The following is a 17,334-nucleotide window of genomic DNA, read 5'->3' on the forward strand; positions in this document are numbered from 1 at the left end:
TAATGTGAGGGGCGTGGCTGGTGATACAGACGGAGAGCAGGAGGAGCCAGACGGCAGGACTTTATTTATTTATTTATTTATATTTTTATATAGATCATTTATTAAATTAGAAGGCTGAAAAGTAAAAATATATTTTACAATCAAAGAAAACTCTGGACTCTGGGCCTCAGGAGAACAGCCAGGGACAGGAGGCTGACACACTGCCGTCTGGTGGTGGTGGTGAGGCTCGTATGGGGTGGGGCGGGGTTGGAGGGGCAGGCGGCAGGAGTTTTAAATCTAAGCCAAAAGTTTGCGTTTTATTTGAAGGGCAATAAGAAGCCTTTAAGGGGATCGAAGCAGCAATGCCTCACGCAGAGGCAGGTGCTTTAGAAAGCTTTCTGGCAGCTGTGTGGAGACTGGTTGAGGAGGGACTGGAGGAAGGTCAATCAGGATGTGGTTTTATAACCTAGGGTAGGGACAGTAAAGGCTGAAGGAAAGACGGTAGTGGAGTAACAGATGACGGAGCAGGGAATAGGTTTTGGAGATGGCACAGAGGCAGAAGCTATGCGACTCTTCTTCAATTACTGCAGGTGCTTTAAAAAAGGAACTGCTTCGGCCCTGGCCGGTTGGCTCAGCAGTAGAGCGTCGGCCTGGCGTGCGGGGGACCCGGGTTCGATTCCCGGCCAGGGCACATAGGAGAAGCGCCCATTTGCTTCTCCACCCCCCCCTCCTTCCTCTCTGTCTCTCTCTTCCCCTCCCGCAGCCAAGGCTCCATTGGAGCAAAGGTGGCCCGGGCGCTGGGGATGGCTCCTTGGCCTCTGCCCCAGGCGCTAGAGTGGCTCTGGTCGCGGCAGAGCGACACCCAGGAGGGGCAGAGCATCGCCCCCTGGTGGGCAGAGCGTTGCCCCTGGTGGGCGTGCTGGGTGGATCCCGGTTGGGCGCATGCGGGAGTCTGTCTGGCTGTCTCTCCCCGTTTCCAGCTTCAGAAAAATACAAAAGAAACAAACAAACAAACAAAAAAAAAGGAACTGCTTCAATTCTGGCTCCTGGCAAACAAACAAACAAAAAGGAACTGCTTCAATTCTGGCTCCTGACACACTGGGGGATAAGTCATTTTGGAGAGCTGAGTTTTCTACAAAATTGTGGCTTTACTGCCTGCATCCATCAACATTTTAAAAGTGTTATTATTGTAACTGTTATTTGATATGCCTTGGTAATATGTCATACTTTCCTTGAAGGTGGCACTGCGTTGTCCTAAATGCAGCAGGAACTTTGGAGTCAGGCCCAAGTCCCAAACTCTAATCTGCTCTTTATTAGGGGAGTGGGGCTCGGGCCAGCCACCTCACCTCTTTGAGCCTGTTGCTTCTTGAAAATGGGGTCAAGATCACCCACCTGACAGTGCTGTTGAGGGTTATATGATATAATGTATGAAAGGCTCCGAACACAGAATGAGCACATCCTAAGTGCTAAGCAAGCTAGTCTTCCTCCTCCTGCCTCTGTCCCATGATGCCCCAGTCTTGTCCTTATGGACACCAGTGACAGTGGCACTTTCTGCAGGACTCTCTGACCTTCCTTGGGGGTCCTAGAGCAGTGCTCCTGGACATGGTGTGTCTGCTTTTCATTTTCTGTGTCTTTTCCCTTAACCTGCCTCTTCTCATTGCTGCCACCACCTTTTCCTTTTATAGTCCTGTATGCGTTTGCCGACCAGGTAATAGCTGTTCTGCTTTACATGTTAGCTGTTGACTGCTAATTCATTTAATCTTCACATCATGACCAACCAGGTACTGTTACCTTCATTTTACAGCTAGAGAGCCGAGGCCCCAGGAGGTGCGGTGACCTCTCACAGGCACACTGCTAGGAAGTGGAGTGGCCTGGACCCAGGCAATAAGGCTCCAGAAGCGTTTCCCTTAACCACACATTGGATCACCTCTCAACTGAGAACCACAACTAATCATGTACAAGTTAAGCATTAACAGACGGAAGACTGGAGAGCAAGGCTTTTATTGGTATTTCCTCTTAGACCAAACTTTCAAAATACAGCCAATAGGAGCTGTCTGACCAGTTGGGATTGTTGAGGCTCATCTTCCAAAGCAGACTGAGACAGAAAGAAGCATTAAACACAGAGCAAGGTTCAAGGCAAGAACCCCTACTTGCTGTCTCTCACCCTCTTTGGGGGTTGCAGCCCCTAGAATATGGCTTGATGGACAGCTTACAACTTCCCAAATAGTTTGGTATAGTTTGCATGAGAGGAATGGTGGTTTAATTTCCTGGTATCAGTAGAGCCCACTGAGAATCTGATGAATACAGATTTCCCCACCCAGAAAAGTGCACAGATCTTTTTGGTCACAATTGTACAAAACTGTAGGGCATTCCAACAACTTCCTGGATGTGAGATTTAGAGGTTCTTCATAGAAGAGCTGTGGACCTGAAAATCAGAGCCAAGGGCTTGAGTCCTGACTCTTCTGCTGACATTTGTATGACATCAGGCAAGCCCTGTGCCCTGTGTGTAAAACAGAATGCTCTACCCCGCCCTGCTGCTCTCGCGGCAATGGACTGTGATGGCGTGAAAGGCGTGGCAAACTGCCCTGTGCTCTCCCTGCGATCAGTCACTGAGGTTTAATTTATTGTTATTATTATTTTTTACAGGGACAGAGTCAGAGAGAGGGATAGATAGGGACAGACAGACAGGAACAGAGAGAGATGAGAAGCATCAATCATCAGTTTTTCGTTGCGACACCTTAGTTGTTCATTGATTGCTTTCTCATATGTGCCTTGACTGCGGGCCCTCAGCAGACCAAGTAACCCCTTGCTCGAGCCAGCGACCTTGGGCCTAGGCTGGTGAGCTTTTTGCTCAAGCCAGATGAGCCCATGCTCAAGCTGGAGACCTCGGGGTCTCGAACCTGGGTCCTCTGCATCTCAGTCTGACGCTCTATCCACTGCGCCACCGCCTGGTCAGGCTAGGTTACTGAGGTTTAGAGAAGTTACTCCCCTCCAGTGGCAGCAACAAGGCTCCAGCTGGAAGGCACTGGCTCTCTGGAGTGTGTGTGGTCTCCCACCACACGTTATAAAGAATCAAAGGAGATGAGAAAGGGTCACTGAGACTGTAGTGTGACAGCTATGTGAGTTATGCCTGGACTTAGAATTCCACATCCCGCCCCAGGGGACCCGGGACCTGGTGGATGAGGGATGGAGGCAGGGAGCCCGTGGTGCTGCTCATGGAGACAATAAGACCCTCTCTCACACCCTAGGAACAATGAAACTGCAAACTCCTATTTCTAATATCACCAAGCAATATTAATAAAACCCTAAATCCTATTCTCTATTACAGAAGATGCTCTCCTCCAGCTCAGACTTTGGATGCCTGTAGTTCAGGGAAGAACACGGTGTGTCCCATCTGTCTAGTGGTGTCAGAGCATGACAGCACCACTAACCAGAAACCTGCCCCAAACTGCACCTTCCAAGGGGTGGTGGGAAACTGGCGATACTTCCGTACACCTTAAAACTAATGCTCCAAGTATACAAGTGGTACTCCAGGAACACAGAAGCGTGGACCAGAACAGGGTGGGACCGGGGAGGAGCCCTGGGACTGCACTGTGAACACGGGGCCTCAGGGCACTGAGCACAGAGCTGACTGCCTGGAGGCTGATGGAAAGCCTCAGGCAGGTTAAGGGTAGGAGGCGGGACCAAGTCATTTAATGTTTTTCTAGTCATTTTAACGTTGTTTGTAAGAAAAGGCATAACCTGCTTTGGCCTCCAGTGCAGGAGCTCAGTAGACTAGGTTGGGCAGGTCAGCAGTGAGAACCACCTTAGGCCTTTCCCAGCAACGGGGCCTATGGGAAAGGATTTCATGGGACTGAGCACAGAGAACCTTCCAAGACAGGGTTGAAAAACGGTGTGTGAACTCCATACACATTCAAGTAGCATTTAATAACTTTTATGAAATCAATTTCAGAGTAAAGTCTATATTATTGGAATACAGAAGTGAAGGCAATAGAGGAAACAATATGATGGTGTCAAACCCAATTCGAATGGAACAGGATACACATGAAAGTGAATTCAGAGTCCCGCCTCCGGCCCGCCCGCACCCTGCTGCTGTTCCTGAGTGTGGCCTGAGTGCGGGGCAGTAGCTTCCCATGGCAGCTGCAGAGCAGGTCTCCCGGGAGAGGAGCTGGTGCCAGAGTGCGCCTGCAGCATGCGTGCGGGCCACAGGTTAAGGTGGAGTGGAGCTGGAGAGGAAGTGCTCAGGCTGAAAGCCCCAGCGGGTCTCTTCCTCCTGGCCGTCCTGCAGAGACCTCTGGGCCAGAGGAGGCCTGCACCTAGGCAGACGCAGACTGGTCTGTTAGGAACACCTCTCTCTTTTAAGAGAGTGCTCTGGGAAGGTACCTGATTGGGGCATCAGAAAAGAGACACAGACGGAATTTTCTTGGCCAATGCCCACTTCAGTGCAGAGAAAAAATAACCAGGCGGATCTCTGGTCATTTTCCCTCTGCCTTGGTTAATCTTCTGTTAACACTGTGGCTTGTGCCAGGGCAAAAAACTCAGTACTTAAACTCTCTTTTGAACAAGTACAAAACGTCAAATCAGGATCCCAACAGATAAGGAGAAACACTCCACAGCTCAAAAGAAATCATTGTCAGTGAAGGTATAAACAGCATTTCCATGAACTGAACTCTAAACCCCAAATCCATAGATTAACAAAAGTCCACATATACTAAATCATCCCCAAATTATGATATGTGGGTTCAGGCAACACGTCTTCTGAGCCGAGCGCCCAGGTTTGCTTTCTTAAATATATGAAATCAGAATTTTCAGCCATTGACTGAGATCCCTTTCATTTCTGATGGGAGCTCAATATCTAATATTAAAACATTAAAAGGATAACAAGTGGAACAAATTCCTTATTATAGCTGGTCTCACAGTCCAAGCTGCAGCTTGGCGATTCTGATTTGACTCTGACGATAGACAAGGGGCTTAACCACGAAGTGACAAGGTCCAAATTAGTGAAGGAAAGAGGGAAAGAAACACAGGAGGGATTGTATTCATTGCACACTGAAGGACCAGCAGCCTGGGCGCTGGTATCCGTGGGGTTCCAAGTGCCCAGATGCAAACCTAACTGTAGCTTCCTGCAGCTGGGCCAGACGCCGACGTCCTGGCACTGGTCCCCTGGACGCTATCTCAACATTCACACGGTGTGCTTCAACTGTTTCCCTCGCTGCAATGGAACGGCAAACGCCTCCGAGATGGAACCGAACACCCACGGCAGCAGCAGTAAATAAATATCTTGCATATGTGTCAAATGCAGTCCTCAAACACAACCTTACATCTTAGTAAAAGAGGTCAGAAAGTACCACCAAAAATGATATGTTTTCCCCCCTAAAATAATGTTTTATCTCCAGGCCAAGAAGTCCCATTTGATTTCCCCCCATACCTCTTAAAATTAGGCGACAAAGTAGAAATCCAGTTATGAAAATAAAAAGGCAGAGGTGTATGAGCCCTGGCTCAATGAGACATATCAATGCACAGCAGCCTGGTGTCCTAGGACACGGTGGGGAGAAGACGGGCGCTGGAGAAGTATAAACCCTACTGTGTGACCACACGCACTGCACAGTGCAGGAGCCACTGAACGAGGGTGAGGGAAGGGACAAGGGAGGGGCAGAGTTGTAATTCTCTGTGAGGGTTGGGAACATATACTCGTGGATGGGACATTTTAAGTAGCTATGTTTATTATTACTTTTTCCAGCAATCTTGCAAGAGGCAGAAGTGTGACATTGAATTCAGTGAGACGAGCGTGTAGGTGGGTTGGCAAAGAGCCCTTCTCTTGATGCAGGCCTCCGGCTTGTCAAGGAACGGCTGGTTCCACTGCTGGACTGTGTTCACTCTTTCGCTTCGAGGAAAAGGGTTTCTTGAGGGAATAACTTTACCTCCATTAATGATTTATTTGGGTCCAGCTGGGTTATCTAAAAGGAAAGAAAACACACATTCAAAAGACTGGAACAAGCACTGTTTTCTCCACGTGACATTCAGACCCTATCCATGCACACTGCTTTCGGAGCCTAGTATGTGTGGGCATGAGCATTTTCTTTATCCCATCCTCAAAATAGCCCTGGAAGGTAGGTGTTGTTATTCTCATTGTATAAGCAAGGAAACCAGGCCTCAGAGAGGTCAAGTCTCCCAGTTCAGTGGAAGAACTGGCATTTGGCCTCAAGGCCTAAGTTCAGGAGACGGGACCTCTTCCTGGGCAGGTGGAGGTTTGCTGCCTCCTGTCCAGCTCAGCCTGGCCAGCAGAACAGGAAAAGCTGCTGGTTACCAACCAAGAGGCATTTGTGAGGACCTCTCCTGGTTACTCCTGACACATCAGGGAGGGTCTTTTCTGCTTGTCTAAGAACTAAGTCTTCAGGGCTCATCTTCCTGCTAAACCCACCTGGAGTAAACCCTAGGATGCCCACTCCATCCACTCCACCGTGACCAAGATGAATCCCTCCGCTGCCGGGGAGATTCCTCAGGGAGGCTTGTCACAATCATCTTGCTGGGCGTGTGTGTGTGGATGTTTAGTCTGACAAAATTAGTCAATGTCATAACATAACGACATTTTAGAAATTAAAAAAAACATTTTATAATATGAACTATAGAGAGTAAAGCTAGACAGAATCGTGGCTCGGTTGGGATATGCTAATCACACAGGGAACCTAAATTAGGGTTCTGACCTCCTGGGCTGGGGCAGGGATGGGACGTGGACATTTTCTAAATCGGAGAGTGAAAGAAACAAATACTTCCTGTTTAACAAAAGGGATCATGAATTTTAAAACGATGAGCAATACTGGTTTAGTGAAAAGGACAATGGGCTTTGGAATCAGAAAGATTCTGGTTTAAATCACAGCTGTGTTGGCTATTAGCTTTGTGGCTTTGGAGTTAGTATCAATCTTGCAGGAATGATGCGAGGATTAAATGAGAAAAGATATATAATTAGCACAGTGTCTGGCACAGAGCCGGCATTCAACAATGGCTGGTGTGTGTGTGAGAAACTGTGTAGATGGACACCAATAAGTGGGCAGCCCCAAGTGTGCGTGAGAGGGGCTGGGCAGTGCGCTCTGTCGAATACAGGAGCTCTGGGCTCATGGGCAGAGACCACAGCAGGCAATCTTGACCTATGCTCTACTCAAGCCACACCTAATAGGATGGCTCCACTATCTTCTAGCTGACAAGAGGGGGGTCCTGGAGGGCCACAAGTCACAGGCAGGCTGTTGAGCTGAAGGAGGAACACTATCTTCAGCTGTATCCAGATGGAAACCTGGATGCCCAGGAGGGTCATTTAAGGAGACACATCCACCTCTAGAATCCTCTCTGCCTATGGGACCCAGAGCAAAGCTGTGCTACTGGTATCTCTTGGGCTCTGGGCAGATGGGCAGGCGAGGCGGTGGGGAGGGCCCAGCCTGCTGTCCATCTTCCAATGCACTGGGGGGCAAGCTGCTGGCAAATGTTTACCTAGTTCCCCAATTAACGTACAACTCCGCTGGCTTCTGTCAACAAATGGCTATGCTGCCTCTGCTTCTGACTCACTGGCATTTTCTGCCCAGCTGCTTCCGCTATTGTTCTTAATTACATGCCAGAGCTCTTCCGGCATCTTCTGCTTTGTTATTTGTGGTTTGTAAATATGACGCTTGCTGGGAGAAACCATAATCATGACTGTGCCAGGGCTGTGTATACTGGCGGAAAGATGCTACAAAGAGGCCGGGAGGCTGGAGCCCCAGGCCCAAGTGAACCCTGCCCGACTTGTCAACATGCAAGGTTCGAGGTTCAGAAAATACACCTAGTTTATACATAGAAAATTAAGTCCAGAAAAAGTTGTGATTTTCCTTGTTACTTTAAGTGGGAGAGCTGGGATGTGAGGGAGAAATTTCTTGAACATTTAGAAAAACTATTCAGAGTAGGTAGAAATGATAAAAATGGTTGCTATTTATTTAAAGCCACATGGATGGCAAGGTTCTGCCTATGCAGTACAATGGATAAATAAAATGAGGCAAACTTAGATTCAAATCCCAGCTCTCACTAACTACCCCTTATCACCTTGAAAAAGTTATACACCAGTGAGCCTCAGTTTTCTCATCTGTATGAGGGGAATAATCACAGTTTCTCCTTTAGAGGTTGCTGTGATGCTAAAATGGAATGATGCTGGTGAAGACTCTGGCACGGTGCCCATGCCAGGAAGTGTTCAGTGCACAGTAGCCACTACTGGCTGGAGTGTTGTCTAACCTCAATGCTGGAGCGCTTTCTCTAAAACCTCCTGGAGCTCACACCTGCACCTTCTTACTTCTCTTCCAACGCCCAGCAAGTACTCCCTGCCCCTGACAGGGTGCTGCCTCAATATGTATGACCCCTTCTACAGCTGCCACGGGGCTTGGGCCACAATGGACTGCTTCACAGCGAACATGGCTGTGTTGGGGCTGCCTGACCTAGTGCCCCATATCATAGCAATTTTTTTTTCTCTGAAGGTCATTTCAGACAGAAATTTCAAAACAAACAGGACAATCTTTATTTCCATTTTCATTTGCCTGGTGTAGACAAAGAGACTGTGGTAACCTGAGGGATGTAGGACGTCATGTTTCATTCTAGCAAAAACAGTGGCCATATTGTGAAAGCATGCTGCCGTGCTCTGGAAGGAAGGATGTGGAGCATGCCCGGAGGGACCTCCTGGCAGGAAAGTCCTAAGAACCATGTTCTCTGAGAAATGCTGGGAGCGGGAGGTGTCTCCCTGGAGAGAGGGCGCTGGAAGTTGTGGTTGTGCTGCCACAGTGGCAGGCAGGGGCTATGCCAGCCCTCTGTGAACATCCGAAGGACTGACAAGGAGACAGCAGACGTATTCTGTGCAGCTCAGTGGGGAGAGCTGGGATCAGTGAGGTAAAATAGCAAAGAAATGAACTCAGCTGGTCAGAAAGAACTAACATAGCAGCAGGTGCTGCTGTGGCTACTTCTGCGTCTTCTACCTTTTTTCCTCTTCCTTCTGTCCTTTATTTTCTTCTTGTTCTTGTTCTTCTTCTTCATCATCTTCTTCTTCTTCTTGATCATCATCATCATCATCATCATCATCTTCGCAGTAGCTACCATTTATTGAGTGCCTACCATGCTGGAATCATGCTAACTGCTGTATGTGTTGTACCTTATCTAGTCCTCCAAACACCAAGTGAAGTAGGTGTTATTATTGCCATTTTATAGTCTAATACCAAGACTTATCTTGCCCAAGGCTGCAGACAGAATAAAATTTCAAACTCAGTCTGACTCCAAAGCACATGATGGCCAGAAACATTCTGGCCAACATGTCAACAGGCTCCCTTAGGGTAGGAAGGTGACTTACTCTTTAATGTCTCTAGAAGTATTCAATTAGAGTATTCAAATTTGAAGAGCATGATGATGATGATGATAGTAACAGCTAACATTTATTGAGCACTTACTTTGTACCAGGCATATTCCAAGCAATTTACATTTAAAAAATAATTTTCATAATAACCTTCTGGGGTAGGTTATCTGAGGTAAGAATAATTATTATTCCCATTGTACAGATGAAAGAACTCTGCCATGGAACTTGCCCAAGGTCTCAAAGCTATTAAGGCAGAGCAAGATGTGAGTCAAGGCAACCTAGCTTGGAAATCCATGCTTAAACTATGACTCTTCCGCCAGAGTGTTGCTAAGAGCAGAGCCACACGGAGAAAGAAGCTGGATAAGATGATCTGAGTTGTTTCTAACCAAGCTTCCAGGATATAAGATCTACATTTCAAGAATGGCAAAAGGTCAAGGGTTGAGAAAAAATCCTGAAATGTTTACAAAATACAAATACAAAAACCCAATTTGAGTTTGTGTTCTGCCATTTACTTGGGACTTTACTGAATTATTGACTCTAAATCAACAGAGAAACCCACCTTTGGGATTCCTCGCGTGAAGAAGGGTCTTCTCAGAGAAGAGGGATGGCCTGACTTTGTTTATGTTAGAAAATGAAATTCAGCCATCTTAACACTTTCTTCATTATACCTTGGAAACTTGAATGCATATATTTTCTCACTATATTAACAATGCCAAACAGTCCAGCCCCCTCATTTCACAGGTGGGCAACCTGAGGCTCAGGGAGGTCAAGTGACTTGGCCCAGGTCACACAGCTGGTAAGGTGCGGATGCCATAGTCTGCCCCAGTTTCTGACTTCTATTTTGGGATTCTTTTGGGCCACACCATTCTGCTTCTCACTCAAAACCCCCCCCCCCAAAACCCAAAAAAATCTAGTATGAGCATAAATATCATACTACTAGTAGGCTGGGAGCTACTTGAAGGCAGGAGCTGAGTGATACAAAAAATTACAGTAGCAGCGATTCATGCATAATGTTCTATAGTTTGTAAGATATTTATATAACCATTAATTCACAATCATGTAGGCTAAGTATTGTTATCAACAATTTTTACTTTTCTTAATTTTGTTAAAGAAATGCTTTTAGTTTGCAGTTGAATAAAGGAAAGTCTGGATCTAATATTTTCACTTTTAGGAAAATTCTAGGTTCAAAAAATGGTGAACAACTGAACATCCACATGCAAATAAATAAATCTAGATGCAGACCTTACACCCTTTATAAAAATTAACTCAAAATGTAAAACACAAATCTATATATAAAACTAATGATAACATAGGGAAAAACTTAAATGGCCTTGGAGATGGTGATGACTTTTTAGATACTGTATGAAAGGTATAATCCATGACAGAAATAATTGACAAACTGAACTTCATTAAAATTAAAAACTTCTGTTCTGTGAAACACACCATCAAGAGGAGACACTGTCAACAAACTCTGGTAAAATATTTGCAAAAGGCACACCTGATAAAGAACTATTATCCAAAATATACAAACAACTCTTAAAACTCAGTAAGAAAACAACTGAATTAAAATGTGGGCCACAGACCTGAAAGACACCTCTCCAAAGACAGATAAATGGCAAGCATATGAAAAGATGCTCCAGATCAGACGCCACCAGGAAATGCAAATTAAAACTGAGATCCACCACATACCTATTAGAATGGTCAAGATCCATCCGGAACTGACAGCACGGAATGCTGGTGAGGGGACAGAGAAATGGGAACTCATCCACTGCTCTTGGAAATGTGCAATGACATTGCTATTTTGGAAGACAGTTTGGTGGTTTCTTACACAAAGAACCATATTCTTACTAGACAATCCAGTAATCATACTCCTTAGTATTTACCTAAAGGAGCTAAAAATGTACATTCACACAAAAACATGCACACAGATGTTTATGGCACTTTTATTCATAATTACCAAAACCTGAAAGCAACCAAGAAGTGCTAACAAGAAATGAGCTATCAAGCTACCGAAAGCCAGAGGAACCTTAAATGCATATTACTAAGAAGCCAATCTGAAAAGGCTACATATAGTATGATTCCAACTATTTGACATTCTGGAATAGGTAAAACTAGGGACATAGTAAAAGAAAAAACCCCCAAACACTATTTGTCAGGGAGAGATGAAAAGGAAGAGCACAGAGGATGTTTAGGACAGTGAAAACCCTCTGCATGATACTATAATGACAGATATTCACCATTATACATTAGTCCAAACCCATGGAATACACAACGCCAAGAATGAACCCTAATGTAAACTATGATTATGATGCCACTGTAGGTTCATTGACTGTAATAAATGTACCATTCTGATGGGGAATGTCGATGACAGAGGAGGCTGTGCATGTGTGGGAATGTGGTTATATGAGAGCTCTCTGTACTTTCTGCTTAATTTTGCTATATACCTAAAACTGCGCCAAGAAAAAAAAAGGTGTTAAAAAACATACTAGGTTGAATTTTTTTTTCAGGTTCTCAATGTATTTTAATAGAGTGTGGGGCTAATGCACTGTAGTCACACTGGGAAATCCTGCTGTGGGAATCGGTCTCACTCTGCAGATGAGGAAACCAGACCCAGAGACTGGGTTTCACACATACCATACCTGGCAGGGGCAGAGGTAGGGGCAGGGGCAGGGGCAGAACCTGGGCCTTCTTACTTGTTTCCTCACTATTTCCACTATAATGCCCCCACCTCCCACAGGGGCCTGACAGGGTTCTCTCTCACTCCATGAGTTACAGCCTTCAGTTCAGGTTCAGTGTAACTGGGCAGCAATAAATCATCAATGCTTTCTCAAAATGTATTCTTGCTTTTAGAGTAAAATTTGATTTCAAAAAGTTCCAGCATTTTCAAGAGGAGAAAAGCTTTGTTCTCACGTTTCCTCTCGTATTTGCCTGCTCCCCTCTGGTGATTTCACAGTCACTTTCTGGACGGTGTGCTGGCAGCTCTGTGAGCAGAGAGGGCCCTGCACAACCGACCCCCAGGAGCAACCCTTTGCCACACTGGCAGGGAATTTACAAACCCCTTGTAGCCCACTCAGAGAACACACTAGAATCTCATCCATACCCCTTCCATCTCTCCCTACCCCCATGTGAATGACAACCAGGTCCTATCCTCTCCATCAGATACACACCACACAGACACAATAAACATCCACAGGGATGAGGAAATCCAGCCCTGCAGTTATGTCCGTCTCACCGTTCAGACTTCAGCAGGCTCTCCTTCCTCCCTACTCCACTGTACCGACTGCAGGGGCTATACACTATCTGATGTTGGGATGTAAAGGGCCAGATGTATGGGTTCCAGTGCTGGTTCTTGTGGTGCAACTATGGACGTCACTTTTATCCTCTACGTTTTAATTTTTACATTTTTAAAAGTGCGGGGACAGTGACTCAATAGAATCAACTGGGCTACAGCTGGGCTTGGAAACAGAAGCACTTGGGTTCAAATTCCAGCTCTTAGCCACATCAGTAAGATGCTCTGAGCTCCAGTTTCCCGTCCCACTGGGTGAAAGGGTTGTTGTAGGGGCTAAAATAGCCATCACAGAACTTGACATATGGAAGCTGTTATGGCTCAATGACTTCTTTATGTCTAGTAGATGTCCCCTGTATGGCGTGAGCTTCCCGATGGTTGGAATGGTCAAAGTGTAATCTAGGGAGGGAGATGTGGGATGGAGTCCCATTGCTATAACCTCCTAGCTAGCTGATAACCACGGGTAAGTTACTTAACCTTCTGGTTCACTGGTTTTTCTTTATTTATAAAACTGAGACTGGTTTTGCCATCCAGAGTTGTTGTGAGGATTAAACAAGGCAAAACTTATAACCCATGAAACATTTATTTCATATTCGTGCTGCCATGTGGAGGGACCCCTGGATACTCTCCTTGTTGCTCATATGGTGTGAGATCTGTCTGTTAGTGAGGGAGGAAGAAGAATCCGAACTCAGCCCATTTCCTTCCCTTTTCTGGAACCAACTTGCCCTCCTGTTACAAGGTACAAGGGGTCTGCAGGGTCCAGCCGTGCCAAGAATTGGGTGGGCAGATCAATAAAATTTAGGGGCAGAGAATGTATCAGCAAGCCAATTGCCTGTAGAACCCAAGCCACAATCTCTGATCAACCTTTTCAGTAACAAAGGTGATATATATCTTTGTATTTTATTTTTTTATTGATTTCAGAGAGATGAAGGGGGAGAGAGGGAGACAGAAACATCAAACTGTTTCTGTATGTGCATTGACCTAGGATAGAACGAACCACCTCTGCATTTCATGACGATGCTCCAACCAACTGAGCCATCCAGCCAGGGCCAAAAGGTGTCATTTTAATCCACACCTGAGTCCTATGTCTTTCAATTAGTCAATTAGTCTTGAATTAGGTTAAGTAAAAATATATTATTTAATAGTCCTAAAACCACCAAGTACCCCATAGTACTAACAATTATGATTTGATGTAATCTGATACAAGGGTTACAGGTCTATTTTTCTCAAAGTCTGTTTGGCCTTGATTAGAAGATGAGAGTCCCCCAATCAGGACATAAATCGATTCAAAAATACATTTCCCACCTGTAACATAAAGTTACAATGGAGCTTATTCTTAAAGGGATGCTTCATATATATATATTTTGTATTTTTCTGAAATGAGAAGCTGGGAGTGGGGGGTGGGGTGGGGAGGCAGACAGACACACTCCCTCACGTGCCTGACTGGGATCCACCCAGCATGCCCACCAGGGGGCGATGCTCAGCCCCTCTGGGGCATTGCTCCTCTGCAATCGGAGCCATTCTAGCACCTGAGGCGGAGGCCATGGAACCATCCTCAGCGTCTGGGCCAACTTTGTTCCAATGGAGCCTTGGCTGCAGGAGGGGAAGAGAGAGCTAGAGAGAAAGGAGAGGGGGAAGGGTGGAGAAGCAGGTGGGCCCTGACAGGGAATCAAACCCGGGACTTCCACATGCCGGGCTGATGCTCTACTGCTAAGCCAGCTGGCCAGGGCCAAGAGATGTTTCTTTAAACCCAAGTTAATTGAACACAAAATGAATGTGCTAATGATCTCCTTTCTAAAAAATCTGTATATGTAATAATAGTGACTATTATTTTACAGCTTTCAAAGCACTTTCCCACAGTACCTAACCTTCAGAGCTCACCTAGGAGGGTGGGCTGGTTGAGCCTCATTTTCACAGGTGAGAACACCGCCACCCAAACAGGAACATTACTTGTATGCAGCCATACAACTAGACCTGGTGGCGCTAACATTTGAACTCAGATCTTTTCACTTCAAAGCCTGAACTCTTATTCTAGTAGACAGCACAAAGGCTACATAGGCAAATTCCCAGATCACAGTCAAGCTGAATATATCTGCTTTGGGTTTTGTTAAAAATTAGCATTTACTTTGAACTTGAGGAATAACTAATCTTTTTGGTATGCTATGAGTAACCTATTCTGTTAGTACCTCATTAACAAACATGCCTATTAAATATCACAAGTTTAAAAATAAATAATGTCATACCAAGAAAGTTACAATTTCTTTGATACTTTAAATACCAAGCACTATACTAGTTGTTCTATATATATTATCTAATTAAATGACTGCAACACCTGTATGAGATAAGTACTCCTGTTATTCCCATTTTATAGATGAATTCTCTGAGATCAAAAATGATTAAGGGACTTGACCGAGATTACACAACTAGAAAGATGAGGCCAGAATGTGCACCCGGGTTTGTGAGCTCCCAGCACTGCCCCTCATTGCCCCTTAACCTCTGATCCTACTTCTAAACAGACAGTTAATGTGACTAGCTGGCTTTCCCTTGGGCATTGAGAAAGCAGGCACTCTGAGCTGTGTTGTGTGGCTCATGTTCCTGTTGTGGTATGGGTTTTATTGTTCCCTATAGGTTATCTTTTGTTACTGTCACCTTGGTCCTAGTCACTAATTGCCCATTTTCTTTAAACTCCTTTTGATGAACTGGGAATCCCTAAAGAAGGGCGTTATACCCACAAAGTATCAGAGAGAGAATTTAAGAGCTGAACTGCTGGTCATGGGCTGATCAGGGTGTAAAGGCTTTTGTAATTGTAAAGTCTTTTGCAAACATAAGGGATTATAATCATCATTATCATCGTTGTTGTCACCATCATCACCATCCACAATATCAGCGGTAGCTCCTAGCAAATTCTCCTCTGCAATTGCTGCAGGTGGTAATGAAACCCAAAAAAGGAACTTCCAGACTAGAAGGGTCCACTATGGGACTACTCTATGGCTATTTTCCTTCTAGCTTCCTGAGTAATTTCTGGACCAATGTCTCATTGGATCACAGAAAAGAAGTGGTACTGCAGTGAGGGTGTCCAGGCAACAGTGACAGGTGCTCCACATTAAACTGTGCTAGAACAACAAGGCTGCTAGAGAGCGAGGCTGAGTGGGCTTCTGTCGCTGCAAAGCACAGAGTGCCTATAGCACATTTTCTTTCCTTGACATTTTTTTTTAGGTGGGAAGAAGGCAGAATGAATGAAAATTTAAAGGAAGAACAAGGAAGACTAAAGTGACCAAGGAATGAGAATTGTTCTTGTAGGCTGACCTGTCATTTATCACATTATAATAATGATAATGACAGTTAACATTCATTGGGAGCTTACTAGGTGCTAACTGTTCACTATAAGTACTACACAACCTTATGAAGGAAGTACTACTACCTCCACTTTAAAAACGAGGAATAGAAGTTCAGAGAGTTTATACAACCTAAGATTGCATAGGCAGGAAGTGGTAGTGCAAAGATTTGAAACTAGGTCTGGCTCGAGAGTGTCCTTAACCACCACACTATATCATTTTAGTGCCATAGTCACACATTGGACTATTTATTCTAAGTTTCCTGCTTAAAAGAATGGTCCCCTTCATGTAGCTGAAGCACGTATCCCCCCGTAATAGAGTATATCACTACCTGAGGCATTTGGGCAAATTTCACCAACTAGCTCCTCAATTATCACAGACTTAGTGACTGTAGAGCTGGAGGGGGTCTTTAGAGGTCCTGTCTGTAACAGATGGGGACAGAAAAGCCTAGTCAATGGAAAGAATTTACCTGAGGTTACTGAGCGTTCTTGGCAGATCTGGGACCAAATCTGGATTCTTCTTTCCTATGCTAGAGCTGTGTTCTAGACAGTTCTGAGCAACCTAGGCACACAGACATTTTCAATGTGTGCAGTGATTTGGAAAAGGCTGGGAAGCACTATCCTATGGAACATACCTCACTTTCAGAGGCTGTTACCATAGAAGGTGGCCAGGTTCTTGTATAAAAAAGATTGGTGCACAACACTAACCACTGTGTTTGGAGAGAAGCTTCTTAATTGGCTAGGTTCAGAACAGCTACCTCATCTTAAAAACCCGAGAAATTCCGATGACTGCCTGAGCAGAGCTTTGTCACTAGGCATGGAGTAAGTCCTACTTAGGAGGCAGACAGAAAGAGCACTGGCCGGTTTTGAATCCCAGTTTTGCGTGTATGCTCTTGAGCAAGTCATTTAACCTCCAGAAGACTCATATTTCCCATCTGTAAGCTGGTGACATTACTAAACAATTAATAGGCTCTAACAGACCATATCTCTTCGGGTCTCCTTCACACTGCCACTGGTAAGTTAAATAAAATATCTGATCCTGTCTCTCTTCTACTTAAAATTCTTAAGTCGTTCCTTAGGGCAACAGGATAGGCCCCTTTGCTTTGACCTCATTTTCCCAATATGTAAATGGGTGGTGTTTCTGGCAAGGTTCATAGCACATCCATAATGGAAGGCAAGGCTGAAAAGACAGTCTGGAGACAGATCATGAAGGGCTTGAATGTCTTATTAAATGTAAACTCCCTGGCTTCAGAGAATCCTGGAGTGGCATGCTCAAGGTGCTCTTCAGGCAGAGTGGCTAGGGAGCAAGTGAGCACTGTGGAAGCATTTAATACTCCAGCAGGGCCACAGAGCTGGTGCGTATGTAACTGCACACAAACACCA

The 17,334-nt window shown here is 45.3% G+C and overlaps 1 protein-coding gene across 1 annotated transcript in view; it reads right to left on the minus strand.

Annotated features, from left to right (window-relative positions):
• Positions 1-5,679: 5,679 nt before the first annotated feature.
• Positions 5,680-17,334, minus strand: part of FAF1 (Fas associated factor 1) — a 495,805-nt gene continuing 484,150 nt past the window's right edge. Inside the window, exon 19 of the mRNA XM_066376249.1 lies at positions 5,680-5,936. Coding sequence (XP_066232346.1) covers positions 5,853-5,936 — 84 coding nt within the window. The 3' untranslated portion in view covers positions 5,680-5,852. The remainder of the gene's footprint in view (positions 5,937-17,334) is intronic.

The sequence above is a fragment of the Saccopteryx leptura genome, chromosome 3 (genome assembly GCF_036850995.1).
Source record: "Saccopteryx leptura isolate mSacLep1 chromosome 3, mSacLep1_pri_phased_curated, whole genome shotgun sequence".
Classification (NCBI taxonomy): Eukaryota; Metazoa; Chordata; class Mammalia; order Chiroptera; family Emballonuridae; genus Saccopteryx; species Saccopteryx leptura.